The following is a 20,218-nucleotide window of genomic DNA, read 5'->3' as shown; positions in this document are numbered from 1 at the left end:
AATCAATACGTGCCCTTTGAGCTTTTAAGTATGCGAAGCACCGTGCAGCATGTCCTTCAGGAAGCAGCTGCACACAGAAGGTAGAAACGTCCGTATCGTCTAGGTGTGCGAACAGCCCCTCTGCTCACACCCCCCTACGTCAGCGCAAGAGAGAGAGAGAGAGAGAGAAAGTAAGCTGGGTAGCTTCTCAGCCATCTGCCAATAGCGTCCCTTGTATGAAATCAACTGGGCAAACCAACTGAGGAAGCATGTACCAGAAATTAAAAGTCCCATTGTCCGCAGAAACCCGCGAAGCAGCGAAAAATCCGCTATATATATTTAAATATGCTTACAAATAAAATCCGCGATGGAGTGAAGCCGCGAAAGGCGAAGCGCGATATAGCGAGGGATCACTGTACTCAGATCCATTTCTCAATCTAGGTTTGGCTCCAGAGACTGTGGATTTAGGATTGAATGTACAGAACTGGATACTTTCCCTGAATCAAGTCAGCAAACGCATTAATGTGGTGACCTGAACATGCAGGAGTACTTGGACTTTGTTATGGAGCACAGTCACCTACAGAAGCCAGAGAACTGGGAGTCTGCATCAGAACTGTACATACGTCTTAAAGAAATTGCTCAATTATAATTTGTTCTGTGTACTACAGATCTAATAATGTACACATTAATGAAATAGCGTCTCAAGCGTGTGAAGAGTAACTTGTGCTGTCCATGAATTTAAAATTTTACTGGAAAAACTTCCACATCTGCCCTAAATTATTGTAAATAAAGAGTGAAATGAAATAAACTGGAGTCAAAGTAAGGCAAAAGTATAAAATTTTTATTACAGTATTTTTTAAGTTTCAAAAATAAATGTTTAATTTCAAGTACTCTTGATTTGGCTTTATTACCAGGAAATCTCTCTTTCAGATCTCAGGATTTGATGAACCCCTCCTTTAACCGTCACCTTATCGTGGTGGAGGGGTTTGCGTGTCCCAGTGATCCTAGGAGCTCTGTTGTCCGGGGCTTTATGCCCCTGGTAGGGCCACCCAAGGCAAACTGGTCCTAGGTGAGGGATGAGACAAAGAGCGGTTAAACAAACCTCCTATGAAGAAAAACAATTTTGGACGGCGTTTTCACTTGCCCGGACGCGGGTCACCGGGGCCCCCACTCTGGAGCCAGGCCTGGAGGTGGGGCTCGATGGCGAGCGCCTGGTGGCCGGGCCTGCACCCATGGGGCTCGGCCGGGCACAGCCCGAAGAGGCAACGTGGGTCCCCCTTCCCATGGGCTCACCACCTATGGGAGGGGCCAAGGAGGTCGGGTGCAGTGTGAGTTGGGTGGTGGCCAAAGGCGGGGGACCTTGGCGGTCCGATCCTCGGCTACAGAAACTGGCTCTTGGGACGTGGAATGTCACCTCTCTGAAGGGGAAGGAGCCTGAGCTAGTGCGTGAAGTTGAGAGGTTCCGGCTAGATATAGTTGGACTCACCTCGACGCACAGCTTGGACTCTGGAACCAATCTCCTTGAGAGGGGCTGGACTCTCTACCACTCTGGAGTTGCCCCCGGTGAGAGGCGCTGAGCAGGTGTGGGTATACTTATTGCCCCCCAACTTGGAGCCTGTACATTGGGGTTTACCCCGGTGGACGAGAGGGTAGCCTCCCTTCGCCTTCGGGTGGGGGGACAGGTCCTAACTGTTGTTTGTGCGTATGCACCGAACAGCAGTTCGGAGTACCCACCCTTTTTGGAGTCCCTGGAGGGGGTGCTAGAGGGCATACCTTCTGGGGACTCCCTCGTTCTGCTGGGAGACTTCAATGCTCACGTGGGCAATGACAGTGAGACCTGGAAGGGCGTGATTGGGAGGAATGGCCCCCCTGATCTGAACCCGAGCGGTGTTTTGTTATTGGACTTCTGTGCTCGTCACGGATTGTCCATAACGAACACCATGTTCAAGCATAGGGGTGTTCATATGTGCACTTGGCACCAGGACACCCTAGGCCTCAGTTCGATGATCGACTTTGTGGTCGTGTCGTCGGACTTGCGGCCACATGTCTTGGACACTCGGGTGAAGAGAGGGGCGGAGCTGTCAACTGATCACCACCTGGTGGTGAGTTGGCTTCGATGGTGGGGGAGGATGCCGGTCAGGCGTGGTAGGCCCAAACGTGTTGTGAGGGTCTGCTGGGAACGTCTGGCAGAGCCCCCCTGTCAGAAGTAGCTTCAACTCCCACCTCCGGCAGAACTTCGACCACATCCTGAGGGAGGTGGGGGGACATTGAGTCCGAATGGGCCATGTTCCGTGCCTCTATTGTTGAGGCAGCTGACCGGAGCTGTGGCCGTAAGGTGGTCGGTGCCTGTCGTGGCGGCAATCCCCGAACCCGCTGGTGGACACCGGCGGTGAAGGATGCCGTCAAGCTGAAGAAGGAGTCCTACAGGACCCTTTTGTCCTGTGGGACCCCGGAGGCAGCTGATAGGTACCGGCAGGCCAAGCGGAATGCGGCTTTGGTGGTTGCTGAGGCAAAAAACTCGGGCGTGGGAGGAGTTTGGGGAGGCCATGGAGAATGACTTTCGGACGGCTTCGAGGAGATTCTGGTCCACCATCCGGCGTCTCAGGAAGGGGAAGCAGTGCAGTGTCAACACTGTATATGGTGGGGATGGTGCGCTGCTGACCTCGACTCGGGATGTTGTGGGTCGGTGGGGGGAATACTTCGAAGACCTCCTCAATCCCATTAACATGCCTTCCAATGAGGAAGCAGAGCCTGGGGACTCAGAGGTGGGCTCCCCCATCTCTGGGACTGAGGTCACCGAGGTGGTCAAAAAACTCCTTGGTGGTAGGGCCCCGGGGGTGGATGAGATACGCCCGGAGTTCCTCAAGGCTCTGGATGTTGTAGGACTGTCTTGGCTGACACGCCTCTGCAACATCGCATGGACATCAGGGACAGTGCCTCTGGATTGGCAGACCGGGGTGGTGGTCCCCCTCTTTAAGAAGGGGGATCGGAGGGTGTGTTCCAACTACAGAGGGATCACACTCCTCAGCCTCCCTGGAAAAGTCTATTCAGGGGTCCTGGAGAGGAGGGTCCGTCGGATAGTCGAGCCTCGGATTCAGGAGGAACAGTGTGGTTTTCGTCCTGGTCGCGGAACAGTGGACCAGCTCTATACCCTTAGCAGGGTCCTGGAGGGTGCATGGGAGTTTGCCCAACCAGTCTACATGTGTTTTGTGGACTTAGAAAAGGCATTCGACCGTGTCCCTCGGGGAATCCTGTGGGGGGGTACTCCGAGAGTATGGGGGTACCGGCCCCCCCTGATAAGGGCTGTTCGGCCCCTGTACGATCGGTGCCAGAGCTTGGTCCGCATTGCCGGCAGTAAGTCGAACCCGTTTCCAGTGAGAGTTGGACTCCGCCAGGGGCTGCCCTTTGTCACCGATTCTGTTCATATCTTTTATGGACAGAATTTCTAGGCGCAGCCAGGGTGTTGAGAGGGTCCAGTTTGGTGGGCTCAGGATTGGGTCACTGCTTTTTGCAGATGATGTTGTCCTGTTTGCTTCATCAGGCCGTGATCTTCAGCTCTCTCTGGATCGGTTCGCAGCCGAGTGTGAAGCGGCTGGGATGAGAATCAGCACCTCCAAATCCGAGACCATGGTCCTCAGCCGGAAAAGGGTGGAGTGCCCTCTCAGGGTTGGTAGCGAGATCCTGCCCCCAAGTGGAGGAGTTCAAGTATCTCGGGGTCTTGTTCACGAGTGAGGGAAGAATGGAGCGTGAGATCGACAGGCGGATCGGTGCGGCATCCGCAGTAATGCGGGCATTGCATCGGTCTGTCGTGGTGAAAAAGGAGCTGAGCCGCAAGGCGAAGCTCTCAATTTACCAGTCGATCTATGTTCCTACCCTCACCTATGGTCATGAGCTATGGGTAGTGACCGAAAGAACGAGATCGCGAATACAAGCGGCTGAAATGAGTTTCCTCCGCAGGGTGTCTGGGCTTTCCCTTAAAGATAGGGTGAGAAGCTCAGTCATCCGGGAGGGGCTCAGAGTAGAGCCGCTGCTCCTCCGCATCGAGAGGAGTCAGATGAGGTGGCTCGGGCATCTGATCAGGATGCCTCCTGGACGCCTCCCTGGTGAGGTGTTCCGGGCACGTCCAACCGGGAGGAGGCCCCGGGGAAGACCCAGGACACACTGGAGGGACTATGTCTCTCGACTGGCCTGGGAACGCCTTGGGATTCTCCCGGAAGAGCTAGAAGAAGTGGCCGGGGAGAGGGAAGTCTGGGCATCTCTGCTCAAGCTGCTGCCCCCGCGACCCGACCTCGGATAAGCGGGAGACAATGGATGGATGGATGGATGGATTTGATGAAACTGTCCAAATGTAACATACTATAAACAAGAACATATTAAAACATCTTCAGTTGTAGCTTAAATAAACAGTAATCAAACATGTGGTTTCTTCAAAATCTCAAATATACAAATGCAGCAGTTATATTACAAAATTAAATAATAATAGTGCAAAAAAGTGTGTCCACCAGTGCAGATGGATGCAAGTTCTCTAGCTGCAGTGATTTAAGGCACACACCTACCCACATCTAGTGGACCCAATCACACCTGATTTAAAAACAGCCAAATCCTGGAGAATTCTGAATTCCAAAATCCATATGTGATTTAAACACATTGTATGAATCCAGCAGTGGTAATTTCATTGTGTTTGAACACGTGTTTGCCATTGGGAACGGTGAATCTTCCAGGAACTCAATCCTTGGCAGCTGTTTCAATCCAAATGGGGGAAGTGAAGTTAGCCCAGTTGCAAACATGAAAACATCTTCCATGCGAACAGCAGCCTGACCTTCTGTAAGGAAATAGAATTGTTCATGCACATCTTGGTATTATTTTTAACTACTTGTAAAATAAATAATTATGCAATCTATTTTGTAAACCTTCATAATCAAGGAGATAGTCAGCCCAGTAGCCTAATGTTTGTCCTTCTGTGAGCCTCCTGTTGGACTGAGGTCAGGTTTGAAAAGTCCCTCAAGTTCAAGAGCAGTGACATTTTTTTTCTGAGTGGCACAGCACAGGGATCATAAAAGAAGGATGTTGCTGCAGTGCAGTCAAAAACTGAAGAGCTGAAAGACAATTTTTAAATCTAAAAAGTACAAAATACATTGTTACACTGCAATAAAGTGCTAATCACATAGTGTATGTGTATGGACAGTATATTTAAAACATGATTACTCCAGTAATTTTCAGCATCTAAGGTTTTAACATTTTTCTGCTGCTGACAGAGTGAAAAATGTGTTTTAGTGTATCGAGTCATATTAGAGAAACTTAGTGTTGCTTTTACATTTTCCCTTTAAATATGAGTCAATGGGGTATGCTCTTAATGCCTTTCTGAGTTTCTGGTTTTAGATCACTTATTTTAGATGGTTTGAAGGCCTGAACAGCATGCCTGCCCCCATGTACTACTGTTGAAATGAGACAGGAAACTGCAAAAAGACCAGGGGCCTCATGTATAAACGGTGCGTACGCACAGAAATGTTGCGTATGAACGTTTCCACGTTCAAATCGCGATGTATAAAACCTAAACTTGCCGTAAAGCCACTGTAAAGAAAGACAAACTCAGCATAAAGGTTTGGGGTTTCTGGCCCCGTATACTGTACAGTTTGCAAATAAACAGTCCAAAGAAATTATACAATTCTCATCAGACAACAAGATGACGTGGTGGGGAACATTTATAGAGAGGGACTGGAATTGATCAGAGGAATGCTGGGAAAGGACCGAAATGGAAGCTGGGAGTCAGGACATCATCAGAGGGAAGGGAAAGAATGCGGAAGTGGCTATGCGGGATCAGAGACTCTGAGCAGATTCATGGCGGTGGTGCTTCCTTCTTTCTGCAGGAACAAAGAGAGAGAGGTTAGTGCCCCACCATTCCCTTTTGGCATGAGATTTCACGCTACGTTTTGGGTCCTTCCGCGGCTCCCTATGCGGGCATACGTGACGCCACGCACATTTCCACGGTACCTCATACCCTGGCGTACGCAATTTCTCCGCTCAGTTTTGAAGACTGGCGGCACCCAGCGTCAAAGCAGTGCTACTGTTCCTGTGTGGTCACCCTTTCTTTCTTAGACCCACATTCCTGACGCGGCTTTATAAATACACTGAAATTAACTGCATATTGTTTATTAGTGTAATGCATCTGATTGTAATTAACCTGTGGCAATATAATGGTCCAGGGAATAGCCATAGTATTCCAAATACCATAACTGCTTTAGCGTTGTTATGCTCACTGCATCTTCTTCTTCTTTCAGCTTCTCCCGTTAAGGGTTGCCACAGCGGATCATCTTTTTCCATATTACTCTCACTGCACCACTCGGAGTATTTATATCACTGTATCTGAGTGGGGAATCACAGCAGCAGCTGATCGGAAAGAGAATTATCGGTATACAGTTTCAAGCACACACTACCTCAACCACGGCAAAACGCGTCAAAGCCTTTCCTGTACGGACCTTGCGTTTCAGAAACAGTTTCATCCCAAGAACTATAAACGCATTCAATCAGTCCATCAAGTGCTCCTTGTAGCACTGTTTGTACTTATAAGTACAATTACCCCACTGTAAACTTGCACTACAGTTATAATATTGCACAACCTGCGGCACTTTATAAAGCGCGTATGATGATGATATCATTTTTAAGATGAAATGCAGCAAAATATGTTGCTTATAGTATACAGATAAAACTTTAACTTTATTTAAATAATCTATATTGTTAATAATTAAACATGTGAGGACACGGTGCCGCAGCGCTAGCTAGTTCATGGATAGCTCCTGCCTTGCGCTGTATTATTGCTGGTGCTGATGCGACACTGGAAGGATAGACGGATAGAATAATTAAACATGTACTACGAAGATATTTCAATGTTCCTTAAAAGTTTTGAAGAATCAGCGTTCTAAACTTACAAATGGCTTCACATCTATTACAGAGCTGATTGTGTGGCGATTGGGTATTTGGAGAAAAAAAAGTAAGGACAGGAATTGGAGGTTAGTACGTTTGAAAGAGACAGTACTTCTGTAATAAATTATTTCATCGAAGGTCGCACATGGCGCAGCAAGCCTCTTGCATGAGATATGAACAATCACTGCGCCACCGTGTTCCCATGTTTAATAACATGCTTTCATTCCTATCATCATGAAAAAGATATCACGTATACATCTCAGTATTTTAATTATTCAGAGAGCTGTAATACAGTAATCCCTCCTCCATCGCGGGGGTTGTGTTCCAGAGCCACCCGCGAAATAAGAAAATCCGCGAAGTAGAAACCATATGTTTATATGGTTATTTTTATATTGTCATGCTTGGGTCACAGATTTGTGCAGAAACACAGGAGGTTGTAGAGAGACAGGAACGTTATTCAAACACTGCAAACAAACATTTGTCTCTTTTTCAAAAGTTTAAACTGTGCTCCATGACAAGACAGAGATGACAGTTCTGTCTCACAATTAAAAGAATGCAAACATATCTTCCTCTTCAAAGGAGTGCGTGCCAGGAGCACAGAATGTCACATAGATAGAGAAAACAATGTCTAGCAAACAAATTAATAAGGCTGTTTGGCTTAAGTATGCGAAGCACCGCGGCACAAAGCTGTTGAAGGCGGCAGCTCACACCCCCTCCGTCAGGAGCAGGGGGAGAGAGAGAAAGAGAGAGATAGAGAGAGACAGAGTTTGTTTTTCAGTCAAAAATCAATACGTGCCCTTCGAGCTTTTGTGCAGCATGTCGTTTCAGAAAGCAGCTGCACAAAAGATAGCAACGTGAAGATAATCTTTCAGCATTTTTAGACGAGCGTCCGTATCGTCTAGGTGTGCGAACAGCCCCCCTGCTCAATCCCCATACGTCAGGATCAGAGAAAGTCAGCGCAAGAGAAAGAGAAAAGTAAGCAATCTAGCTTCTCAGCCATCTGCCAATAGCGTCCCTTGTATGAAATCAACTGGGCAAACCAACTGAGGAAGCATGTACCAGAAATTAAAAGACCCATTGTCCGCAGAAATCCGCGAACCAGCAAAAAATCCGCGATATATATTTAAATATGCTTACATATAAAGTCCACGATGGAGTGAAGCCGCGAAAGGCGAAGCGCGATATAGCGAGGGATCACTGTATCACGAATGCAATGGACTCTGTGTCCTGTCGGAGAAAGAGAAAGAACGGAAGCACGTAGTGATTCACACACACAGAGCACATAGAAGATCAAATACAGAACAAAGCATTTAATGTGCTACTTGAGAAACTAGTAAAATAAACGATTTTAAGATGAAGTTTATGATGTTCTGCTTTAATGACAAAATAAACTATGTGATTAAAGTGGAAATTTCGAGATTAAAATTGACATTTCGTGCTTTTTTCCCACTGTGTGCCTATTTTTTTTTCTCTGTACCCTAATAAGCTTTCATATGACACTCAGACGGTCCGCTACGAGTCGCCTTTTCACACTGACTTTGATATGTGACAACTTCTTTTTTATTTCGGGCACTGTGCGACTTTGTGAACTTGAGCTTTTGAGTTTCTCCGACACTTTGTCACTCGATCAACTTTCTTTTGTTGATTATACCACTGTTTAAACCAACAAATAGTATGTTTTTCCTTTGCCTCCACTTGGTATTCGCTGAAATTCTTATATTTTCCCCCGTGCTTTTCCCATTGTCTTTTCACAGAAGGCTATTTATATAGATTTGCATATTCAAAGAGGCATAATTCTGGGAGGAGTTGGGGCGGGACAGAAGGCGCGTGCACGTGCGTTACTTTTCATGCTGATCGGGATTTATGTAGTGGAAGAACGTGAAAGTTTGCATGCGCACAGATTCCTGCATCTGGATTTTTCTGTGCGTATGCACATTCCCGCTTTTGTGCTTACGCCATGTTATAGTGTGAGTTTTACGCACGGCGTTATACATGAGGCCCCAGAACGTTTCCCTAAAATCACTATCGACTAAAACATTTTTGACCCTGACTCATCACCAGAAACCCTTTTTGAAATAATACTGCATATGTTGAAAATTATTGGAACTGTCCTTCACTAATAATGCAGTAGTTGTAAGTTGCTTGTTAACAACTGAATTGCAGACTGGCATCATGTTTGCTTTGAACATGGCAATATACCATTGGAGGTAGTCTGACACAATTGTTCTTTTCTTCAAGAGTAGTCACATATCTCAGACAACCAGCTGTCTGTAACATTGTGCTATGTTTTAAAGTACATTCTCGCAAAGCTTCGACAGAAGCAGCACGGTCAATCTAAAACACAAAAAGGGGGCATATACAGTATACACAGTTATCTCATAAATTTTTGTTCCATTACTTATCTAGTTTAACACTACAGTAATCCCTCGCTATATCGCGCTTCGACTTTCGCGGCTTCACTCTATCGCAGATTTCATATGTAAGCATTTTTTGCTGGTTTCGCGGATTTCTGCGGACAATGGGTCTTTTAATTTCTGGTACATGCTTCCTCAGTTGGTTTGCCCAGTTGATTTCATACAAGGGACGCTATTGGCAGATGGCTCAGAAGCTACCCAACCAGAGCGCGTATTACCTATTAAATAAAACTCCTCAAATATATTGTGAGCACGGGGGCTGTTCGCACCCCTAGAAGATACGGCCGCTCCTCAAAAAACACTGAAAGATTACATTCACATTGCTCTCTTCCTTGCTGGGCTTAAATGTGGCTGCTTTGTCAAGCGATATGCTTCCTGCATGGTGCTTCGCATACTTTCTCTCTCTCGCTCTGACATTCTCTGCTCCTGACGGAGGGGGTGTGAGTAGGGGGGGCTGTTCGCACCCCTAGACGATACGGACGCTCATCTAAAAATGCTGAAAGATTATCTTCACGTTGCTCCCTTTCTTGCAGCTGGTTTGTCAAGCGATATGCTTCCTGCATGGTGTTTCGCATACTTAAAAGCTTGAACGACACGTATTGATTTTTAATTGTTTGTTTTTCTCTGTCTCTCTCTCTCACTCTCTCTGACATTCTCTGCTCCTGATGTAGGGGGTGTGAGCAGGGGGGCTGTTCGCACCACTAGACGATAGGACGCTCCTCTAAAAAAATGCTGAAAGGCTACCTTTTCATTGCTCCCTTCCTAGCAGCTGCGTTGTCCGGCAGTGCTTCGCATACTTAAAAGCCCAAACAGCCCTATTGATTTCTGATTGTTTGCTTTTATCTCTCTCTCTCTGACATTCTCTGCTCCTGACGCGCACTCCTTTGAAGAGGAAGATATGTTTGCATTCTTTTAATTGTGAGACGAAACTGTCATCTCTGTCTTGTTATGGAGCACAGTTTAAACTTTTGAAAAAGAGACAAATGTTTGCAGTGTTTGAATAAAGTTCCTGTCTCTCTACAACCTCCTGTGTTTCTGTGCAAATCTGTGACCGAAGCATGACAATATAAAAATAACCATATAAACATATGGTTTCTACTTCGCGGATTTTCTTATTTCGCGGGGGGTTCTGGAACGCAACCCCCGCGATCGAGGAGGGATTACTGTATATCTTGTACAATCACAGAACAGTAAATGCATTACTTTGTGTATGTTATCAAGGAAGTAATGATTTTCTCAAAGCATTGCAGAAACTAATAAATAAACCCTGCCCTACTATAGCATTATGCTTTTCCTACCTCTTGCATAGCTTTCTTTATTTCTTCTTCAGTTACATCATTCACTGTTGCTTTGAATGAAGGCTGGCCTGCAAGATACAGTACAAGATCTTCCGAGAGGAAATGCGGACCTGGGCCTCCATGCACAACTGATACCGCAATCATCTTTCCTGCCAAGAAGTACTCATCCTCCCTGAGAGCTATGAATGAAAATCATTCACATTTTAGAATTTTGGGTGATTTACAATTCAAACCACAATTCCAAATTGCTTTTAATGTTATTTCTACTGTTCCACACATATTTAGCAACTACTTTTGGAAACATTCAAATATGCTTCATGATGCATTAAAATCAAGACAAACCTAAGCATGTTGTTGCTAAATATCTCTGGAACAGTTCAAGTAACAAAGCGTATCAGTGATGTGTTATAAATTACAAGTCACACTCTTAACACGATGTATAAATACCATTTGCATTGTAGAATAAGTAACGTTGTCCTGTTGGTCCATCAAAAATTGGTCGGTCTTTAAGATGGTTCATCAGTAGAGTTAGAAACTCTCGTCTTGGTCCACCTGTATCAATTCCATCCTCAAAAATACCAGCATCATCAGTAAATCTGACCAGCATATCACAGGTTTCTGAATATGTTGTACGCTTGAAACCTCGGACTGCACCATCCCAGACATTTGACCTTGCAATGCTGAACCGGCTAACTCTTCCATGATCAATATGATGTGACAGGTTTGCAATGATATCAGGTAGTGTAATGTTTACCTCTTCTCTAGAATTACACAAGACTGAGTTACATTTGTGAAATGCCAGACAGTACACAGTTTTCTATTTTTTGCACAACACTGATGTGCAGTAAAGGGCTTCTTTCACATATTATCACAGAAGTAATTCAATCTTTTACCATTAAGTGCACAGAGAAAACCTATTGCTATGATCAATAACTGCCAGTGTACATGGTTGTGTCTGATAAATTCCCCAAATTTACAGGAACTGGCTCTTCATCCTCTTCTTCAACACATGATGCATAAAGGTTTGTATATTTACTGTAAAGAAATTACCATTCCTATGTTAAAAGACAACTCCACCCATTTTACACTAAAACATTCTCCTTAAGTAATTTCCAACCTAAGTAAATCCCTGAAGAATTTTTTGTAAGTTAACCATTCTACAGATATTTTAGAAACAACTTGCCAGTTTATTTTTAAACTAATCTAAAAACGTCTACCGAGGGAATAGTCACATTTTGCCAATTTTTTTTGCTTACCTGTAATAGGTGGACTTAGTCACATTGTATTCAGGTAGATCCAGAGTATCCTCAGTATCAGATATTACTATCTGAAAAATAAAGTGACATGGGGAACTTAAATGTCCAACACAACACAAAACAACACTGAAAGAAAAAAATATTATGAGGTAACATTTGGTTCAATACCTACCTGTCCAGCTTGAATTGTTGATGAATGTCTGGACGCATCTCTGAAACATGTGAAAATGACTACTTTAGTGCAACAAAGTATCATGGAGTTAAAAAGGAAATTTAAAATTATGGTAAATTATAATAATCTAGATAATTTTGCAATATTTCACAATATTCTTATATTATTTACAACTTCATATATTTAGAGCAAAAACTCTGCTCTCAACATAAACTCAAAGGTCTGTTCCAAACATGTGATTTGATCACATTACCAGCTTACAGATTACTTACATTTGCAAATTAGTACTTACACTACATCTTCTAGTTTGTGTTTGGGTGTACTTTGGTTATAGGCTTCAAAAACCTGAGGGAAAAAAGCATAAAATTCTGAACAATTTTATACAGCCTATATTATTCTTCTCTTTCTACATAAATACTTATTAATGAAATGTTGCCTGCTGAAACGTGGCAAGTTGTTAGTATTTCTGACAGATAAACCGGCTGAACAATAATCAAAATGATTCACATATGTTACACCAAATGCCATTTAAAATGTAAATCCTACTGTTTGTCCAAGTACAATGCAGGAACATATTTTCAAACTCAACTACAGACATTACTAAGTAGCTAGCCTCTGTTCAACCAAAATATTGGCAAGCATTATGCACAGAACAGCTCTGGTTACAATAATTAATACGGCCATTCAGTGTATTGCTTTCCTAAATTATTTGTTTCATGTTAACTCATCACAGTGTCAGCCTGATTGAATTCAATTGTGCTCCTACTTGTAACAAGAATTTCAGAATCTGAGTCTGATTCAGAGATAACATCCACTGCAGTTTAAGGAAACAAAATCAACACATTATTATGCATTATTATGTACAGTATGTCACAGCACTGTGAAATACAGTATGTAAAAGTGATAAATCATCAGATCCTATTAACCTCTTCTAAAGTCTTTTTCTAGGCATATAAAAAAAGAGATCCTGCAATATGCCTTTCCTATTTCCTTTTTATATTCAGCCAATACGAATGGCCTTTCTGTCCCAGGCACATTGACCACCTCTGAGCAATCTGGATACAGAAGTATATATGGTCCTTCATCCATGTCCTTGTTAAATGTTCTCATTTTCTGGACAGCTAGTTTCAGCAGATCAGGCACTGCTACCAGAGGGTCTGTAAATAAAGGGAGTGTTTTCCCTCTTACAGGTTTTAAATCACTTCCATTTGGCACCATCAATCCTATGTTTATCTAGAATAAATAAAAATAAACAGAATGAGTTTTCTGTAAATTATATACTTATAAGTTTGTTGCACAGGAAGTTAAATACTAAATGGGTCCACTGATTAAAACTAGAATTACCAGAGTCTACGAAAAAACTCGTAGACCCGGCCCACCTTAAATCGCTTCTTAAATCCGTTCACACCTCTCCGCCAGCGTCTTTTGTCCTCTAAATGTGCTGATAAAAGACAAGCTGCCAGCAGCCGGCTATTCCATCCCCCCTCCGACTTAGAACGTGAACGCACTTTTCCCAGCTCATGCCTTGATTGATTGTCTGGGAGTGAACTGGAGTTTTAGACTTGAAATAATACATCGTTATTTGGAACACACGCATTCCATGTGTGTACCGTTTCTACAGTAATCTGTGTAAACACATTGTTAAAACAGAAACTTTTTCATATTTTAGTAATAAATGTTACAAAATGTAGGCATAAACTATAGAATGCATAAAGCCCGAGTTCCTAAGATCAAATAAACACTTCCACAAAAACTTCACACGCCATACAACAGCTTCCGTGGCGCAGCGTGCTAAGATTTGCCTCTTAGAGCGAGTAGCTTTTCTCTGCCTCACAAACATGAGTTCAATTCCCCGCTGGGGATAAAGTGTTACTTCTTTTTTTTCTTTTTAACCTCAAACGGACATAAAATTTGTAAATTGGTATGCACTGTCAGTTAATGAGATCGTTGTATTTTCATGTGGGATGCTCCTTTTAAAATATTTTTTTAACAATTGAGACTGCAATTAACATGAACAACTGTCCTTATAACTTATTTTTTTCAAGATCCATAACACACAGACAGACAGAGCAATGCGTAATACAGAGACAGACAGGCAGAGATATATAAATAAACAGGGAAGGCACATGTACTGAAAGAAAAAAAAATCAACATGTGCGTTGTTCCTGCAGCACTGAATAAGCTCACCCGCTGTGAATTTCCCATTGGGATTAATAAAGTATCTATCTATCTATCTATCTAACATCACCCCTCCCCCGATCTGACTCTCTAAGTAACAGCGCAAGTACAGACACAAATCAAGTGCATGTGTGTACTGTATAATATTAACTACTGAAAATGGCAAATATAGGAGTGAGTGGGGATCGAGCCAGAACTCTTGATTACACTTGGTTTGCGTCTGTACTTGTGCTGTTACTTAGAGAGTCAGATCGGGGGAGGGGTGATGTTAGAGCGGGTGAGCTTATTCAGTTCTGCAGGAACAATGCACATGTTGATTTTTTTTCTTTCAGTACATGTGCCTTCCCTGGTTTGTTTGTATATCTCTGCCTGTCTGTCTCTGTATTACGCAGTGCTCTGTCTGTCTGTGTGTTATGGATCTTGAAAAAAATAAGTTATAAGGACAGTTGTTCATGTTAATTGCAGTCTCAATTGTTAAAAAAATATTTTAAAAGGAGCATCCCACATGAAAATATAACGATCTCATTAACTGACAGTGCATACCAATTTACAAATTTTATGTCCGTTTGAGGTTAAAAAGAAAAAAAAGAAGTAACACTTTATCCCCAGCGGGGAATTGAACTCATGTTTGTGAGGCAGAGAAAAGCTACTCGCTCTGAGAGGAAAATCTTAGCGCGCTACACCACAGAAGCTGTTGTATGGTGTGTGAAGCTTTTGTGGAAGTGTTTATTTGATCTTAGGAACTCGGGCTTTACGCATTCTATAGTTTATGCCTACATTTTGTAACATTTATTACTAAAATATGAAAAAGTTTCTGTTTCAACAATGTGTTTACACAGATTACTGTAGAAACGGTACACACATGGAATGCGTGTGTTCCAAATAACAATGTATTATTTCAAGTCTAAAACTCCAGTTCACTCCCAGACAAACAATCAAGGCATGAGCTGGGAATAGTGCGTTCACGTTCTAAGTCGGAGGGGGGATGGAATAGCAGGCTGCTGGCAGCTTGTCTTTTATCAGCACATTTAGAGGACAAAAGACGCTGGCGGAGAGGTGTGAACGGATTTAAGAAGCGATTTAAGGTGGGCCGGATCTACGAGTTTTTTCGTAGACTCTGGTAATTCTAGTGTTAAACAATAACTGTCCCTGCAACCATTGTCTTGTATATATGACACAAACAGTTAAGCCATGTAACCTGAACTTGTCTCTGTTCTTGTTTTAGTCGTCTCTTTGACCCACAGCTAAAGGACTGTCTTTCTTTTGATTTGAAGTTTCTGTAGTCCATGAACTGTTTATATGATGGGCATGGTTGTTCTTCTGGAATGAACAGAATTGAATATCAACACATTATGGACAGAATAATTGTAATCATTTATGAACCATAAAATGTATTGATGTGTATTTTAGTTCAACTACTTCCACAATATTATTTAGTATAATTACTCGTAATATGTGACCTTTAGTTTATGACCACTACAGGTAACACTGCTTGTTAAAAGATGAGATACAAAGGGTGTGCTTCTATAAGTTTTTTTAACAAAAAAAACCAAACACATACATCATGAATCTCTTTACATTTTTTTCACAATACTCCTAAACAACATAAATATACAGTACACTAGGAAATTCATTCCATTATCTGTTGTAAAAGCCATTTGTTAGTTAGATTATAATAAGTTGATATTAGTATTTTGTTAGTTATGTTAAAATGTTTGTGTATATATTAGTGCATAGTCATTGGGAGGTTCTATTATAAGCCCTACAAGCTAAATTGTAAATGGAATATTCTAATTATTTCTTGTCATTCTGACTACACACTAGTTCAGTTTTTGATCTGTCTTGCAGTTGTTAAGGCATGGAGGGCAAACAGCTTCAAACCGTACTGACATACTAAAGTGAAGTCTATGTAAGTTTGCCATAGAAACGTAACAAGTATAGAAAGTAACTGATTTTTAACCAGAGAAAGCAGAAGACACCTTTTTTCTGTTTTTGCCTTTTATTCTGCATGTGTAATAACTTTTTTCTAAATTTTTGTGATTTTTTTCTTTTTCAAATTTTCAGTAAACTTTTTTGAAATGAACTTTATTGGACGGAGAAATTTCTTTTTATACGTGTTTGACTCATGCTGGATCCTACCTTGCCAACTGCTGCTCAAATTTTTTAACTGAAAAGATGTAGCTATATCTGTACTTTGAAATGTGCTGGCAATTGCTTAATGTTAAAAATAATATGAGACCTAATCATGTTTTATTTTATTAGGTTACAACAGTCCCATTGTATGTTGCGGTAGTAATTAAAAAACTTAAATGACTGCATTAAGTATAAGACACATATATACTGTATATTCCAACTTGCACAGAAGTTGTTTATTTGAACGGAATTCTGAATGACTCGTACTACGTCAACTGAGCAATAATAGTAATAATAATAATAATAATAATAATAATAAAAGCCTAGGATAGCTGGCTCTAGATAGCGTTAAGAGTCCACTTACCGGTACTTTGATTAACATTTCCAGGTTGTTTAGACGTCGGCTTTGCATCTGGTTCTTCCGTGCAGGGAGCATCTTTTAGAAAGTCTAAACATTACCCACAAGAATAACTAAAGCGGGCTAACTGGCTAAAATGGTTTCCACCAAATGGACAAAACATTGTCGCTTGATTTACCGTCACAAACTCCGTTCAATGTTCCCTCGCAAAACAGTTTGAATGACACAAAAGGTCAGCAACAAGCACTTCCTGTGTATTGTACCTACCCTTTCCGTTTGATTTGACGCTTATAAATTTGTTTCGGGACACTTGTAAAGTTGTTTTCTGAACTGTTAATTTGTTTTACCGCTTGTAAATTTGTCTCGGGAGTTGTAAATTGCTTTCACTATTGTAAATTTGTTTTCTGAAATGTTAATTTGAATTTCCTTTGTAAATTTGTCTTAATGGTTATAGATTTGTTTTGTGAAATGTAAATGTGTTTTGCTCTTGTCGGCCACCGTACATTTTTACCACTGCAACATTTTTCTTTCAAATGTACAACATAATTAAAGCTTTCTGTACTAAACTTGAATTATGAGTTGTGCATGCCAAGAAAGTGTATCTATTGCTAGTGCAACCTTTTAAAATCAATAGTTTAACATGGAAAATGTTTATAGCGTACATATCGACTTCATATGATGAACAAATATACCTCTGGGATAATAAAAATGTATGTGATATGTTATGCAAAATATTACAATGCAATAGACAAAGTAAACAGTCAACATCCAGAAAGCAGCTTAGCGCATACAGTCAATGTAATGTTCATTCCACGTTGGCTTTTTCCCTAACATGCCGGCTATTTTTAACTTCCTATTCATTATAACTCTGCTTAGAAAAAAAGTAGACTACTTCCACATAAACAAATTTTTTTTTTATTCACGAAAATATCATTGAAAATGTATTGTTATTATGGACACTTTCATGTGCATGTGATGTAAGTACAAGCATGAATATTCTTAATTTGTCTTATAGCTCTCTATTCCATTTGTGGAAAAAAAATACATTTCAAAAATTGTAATTCAAGTAATGAAAATAAATACTGCTTTCATGGTATGCTGTAGGATGCGGACTCATAACATAAGCTCTCATCTAACCGGAGCTGTATGTTTAGATTCTATGCAGCGGGCTTTGCTTATTGGACTTCTATTGTTCCATTTTGTATATTTCATTCATACTTTATCAGTAAATGACATTATTGTTAGAGTGATGAATGGCTTGTATCCGATCTATCTGTTGAACAAAACCCAGATTGCAGGGCTAATGCAAGTTGTTTTTAATATTTCACAGCAATTCAACTCAATACAATATTAACAGCAAATTTAGAGTGCAGTGTTTTATTCATATAAATATTGCATGATTAATTAGGTCACAAGAATTCAAGAATAGTAATGAAGCTCATGGTAACTTATTTTTATAAAGATGCATAAAAATTTAATGACTATTTAGAAATTTACACTTTTCCAGATGGGAATTTGTTTAGGACTTATTTTAATCCTGACTAATTGATTATATATGCATGCATAAGCTTTTTAGTTATACAATATCATCAAACAAAATGGACATGTGGTTGTATACAGAAAAATGTATTGTATTTGACTCAGCCTTGGAAAAATATATCCTACTTGCAAGCATAATAATGCTTACTACATAATAATGCACGTCCAGATAACAAGATGAAAATAAATTATTTTTCTTAGTAAGAAGATGCAAATAAAAGAAAGAAAATGATTTGTGCCCTATATTGTCTACCTTAACAAAAGATTTTTCCTTCACAGTTTCTTATAAATGTTCTAAACTGGACCCCACCATTTCTTTTCTTGTACTCCCTTTTTAAGTTTTATTTAATATTTCTGACAAATATCACTGCTACTTAAAGCTGATCAGTGTCTTTGTGGAGTGTGCATGTTCTACTTTGCTTAAGTTTTCCCCCAGGTAATTTGGAGTCTCTGATATAAAATATATCTGTTACTTTTATTTTTATAATGTGTTTAGTGTGAGTGCATGTTGATATGTGTGTGTGTGTGTGTGTGTGTGTGTGTGTGTGTGTACGTGTGTATGCGTGTGTGTGTGTGTGTGTGTGTGTGTGTGTGTGCTTTGCACTGGACTGGCATCCCACTTAAAGTCAAGTCCTGCTTTGTAGCAGATGGGATGGCCTCCAGCTCTGTGTAATCCTCACAATATATAGATGAATGGAGAAATATCCTTCACTGCTCCTGGAATCACTACAGAATAGTTGAAAAGAGCTTCTTTATCACCAGTCCCATCTAACAATAAATACTTAAATCTTGAGTAAACTGGGATTGGCTTGCAGATTTAATAGTGAGATACCTAACACTCTTGTGGGCTCTGATGTATATCCATATATAGAATAATGTCCAAGTCACATTAATGATACTTGGAGTGGTTGAAGTAATCTTTTTGTGTTGTGTGGCCCTGCCTTCTGACAGTTTTCAACCATTAATAGACCATAAGCAGTGCCTTCCTCATAAAGCTTCTCATGACCAGAATAACTCCTTCTGCTTCCCGACATAATGTGCCCCCAACTATAGCCTTAAACATCCTGTTGTTCTCAAAGATTATGCCTGTCCTGGTTCTGCAGCCTTTACAAAGCAAGGTCACTTCCCCTCTGCCTTATATTTCTTATTCTGGCTTCTTCCATTCTCCTGCCACCAAAGAGAAACCTGATTTCTGTGCTATTGAAAACTTTAATCCTTGGATAATCCTAGGTCTAGCAAAAGTTCTTTGATAATGTATTAAAAATATGTAGCGAAAAAGGCAAACAAACAATAAGAGTGATATATTTAAACAAAACACAGTAACTATTAATGTACTCCTAGATTAAGGTGAGACTTCAGTATTAAATGTGTTTCTTTTAAGGTTAAAGTTTTTTTTGTCACTTACTCATTTTTTTTACAACTGAAATAGTGACTTGCTTATGTACCATAAATGATTTAGTGGTGGTACCTGAACAGTCGTGGTGTATAGTCCAACATCTTAGCCCCCAGATGCTTATACACAGTATTCACCATGAAGAAACTGTTTAAATGCTAATTGGATATCAGTCAATTAAGCACATGTTAATGTGACAAACATGTCCTGCTTATCCATAGGGCTGCAGAGTGATTAGGGATTCTAACCATCATGGAGATGTACAATATGACAGATCCTCATCAGTTTGATGTGACTCATTTCATTTGTTCAGTAGAAGAAAACTTCACTGCCCCTTTTGAAATCTTGTAGAACTGCACACTTTGACATGGCAGTCCTTATAGAAAGATATATTTTAACCAAGTAATAAGGAAAACTTACTTTACAATATTACTTAGGGACACTTTGATCAAAAGGCTCAACAGCCATCAGACAAATTGCTGTTTTTTTATTTCTTTTATTACATACTCATTACAAAGGTTGTGAAGGTTGTATTTTTTTTTAATCATCATGATGCCTCTGTCAGCAAAGTAACTAA

At 41.1% G+C, this 20,218-nt stretch overlaps 1 protein-coding gene and 1 long non-coding RNA gene across 3 annotated transcripts; both read right to left on the bottom strand.

Moving 5' to 3' along the window:
• Positions 1–5,002: 5,002 nt before the first annotated feature.
• On the bottom strand, positions 5,003–12,282 carry LOC114656581 (G2/M phase-specific E3 ubiquitin-protein ligase-like). 2 transcript variants are annotated; one of them, XM_051930246.1, is made up of 6 exons: positions 12,041–12,282; positions 11,869–11,939; positions 11,558–11,647; positions 11,060–11,373; positions 10,613–10,791; positions 5,003–5,095 (listed from the first exon to the last, which is right to left on the bottom strand). In XM_051930246.1, exons 1-6 carry the CDS (start codon positions 12,122–12,124, stop codon positions 5,090–5,092), a joined length of 744 nt encoding a protein of 247 aa, XP_051786206.1. In that variant the 5' UTR covers positions 12,125–12,282; the 3' UTR covers positions 5,003–5,089. The 2 variants fall into 2 exon arrangements, with proteins under 2 accessions (XP_051786206.1, XP_051786205.1); XM_051930245.1 differs by lacking the exon at positions 5,003–5,095 and having other exon boundaries at positions 10,483–10,791.
• Positions 12,283–12,971: 689 nt separating this feature from the next.
• On the bottom strand, positions 12,972–17,205 carry LOC127528872 (uncharacterized). The gene is made up of 3 exons (XR_007935479.1): positions 16,716–17,205; positions 15,417–15,538; positions 12,972–13,273 (listed from the first exon to the last, which is right to left on the bottom strand). It is a non-coding gene; the product is annotated as an uncharacterized LOC127528872 (long non-coding RNA).
• Between the last annotated feature and the right edge of the window lie 3,013 nt (positions 17,206–20,218).

This window comes from Erpetoichthys calabaricus, chromosome 8 (assembly GCF_900747795.2).
Source record: "Erpetoichthys calabaricus chromosome 8, fErpCal1.3, whole genome shotgun sequence".
Lineage (NCBI taxonomy): Eukaryota > Metazoa > Chordata > Cladistia > Polypteriformes > Polypteridae > Erpetoichthys > Erpetoichthys calabaricus.
Note: the sequence above shows the minus strand (reverse complement) of the source record. Positions and strands in the feature narration are given on the sequence as shown.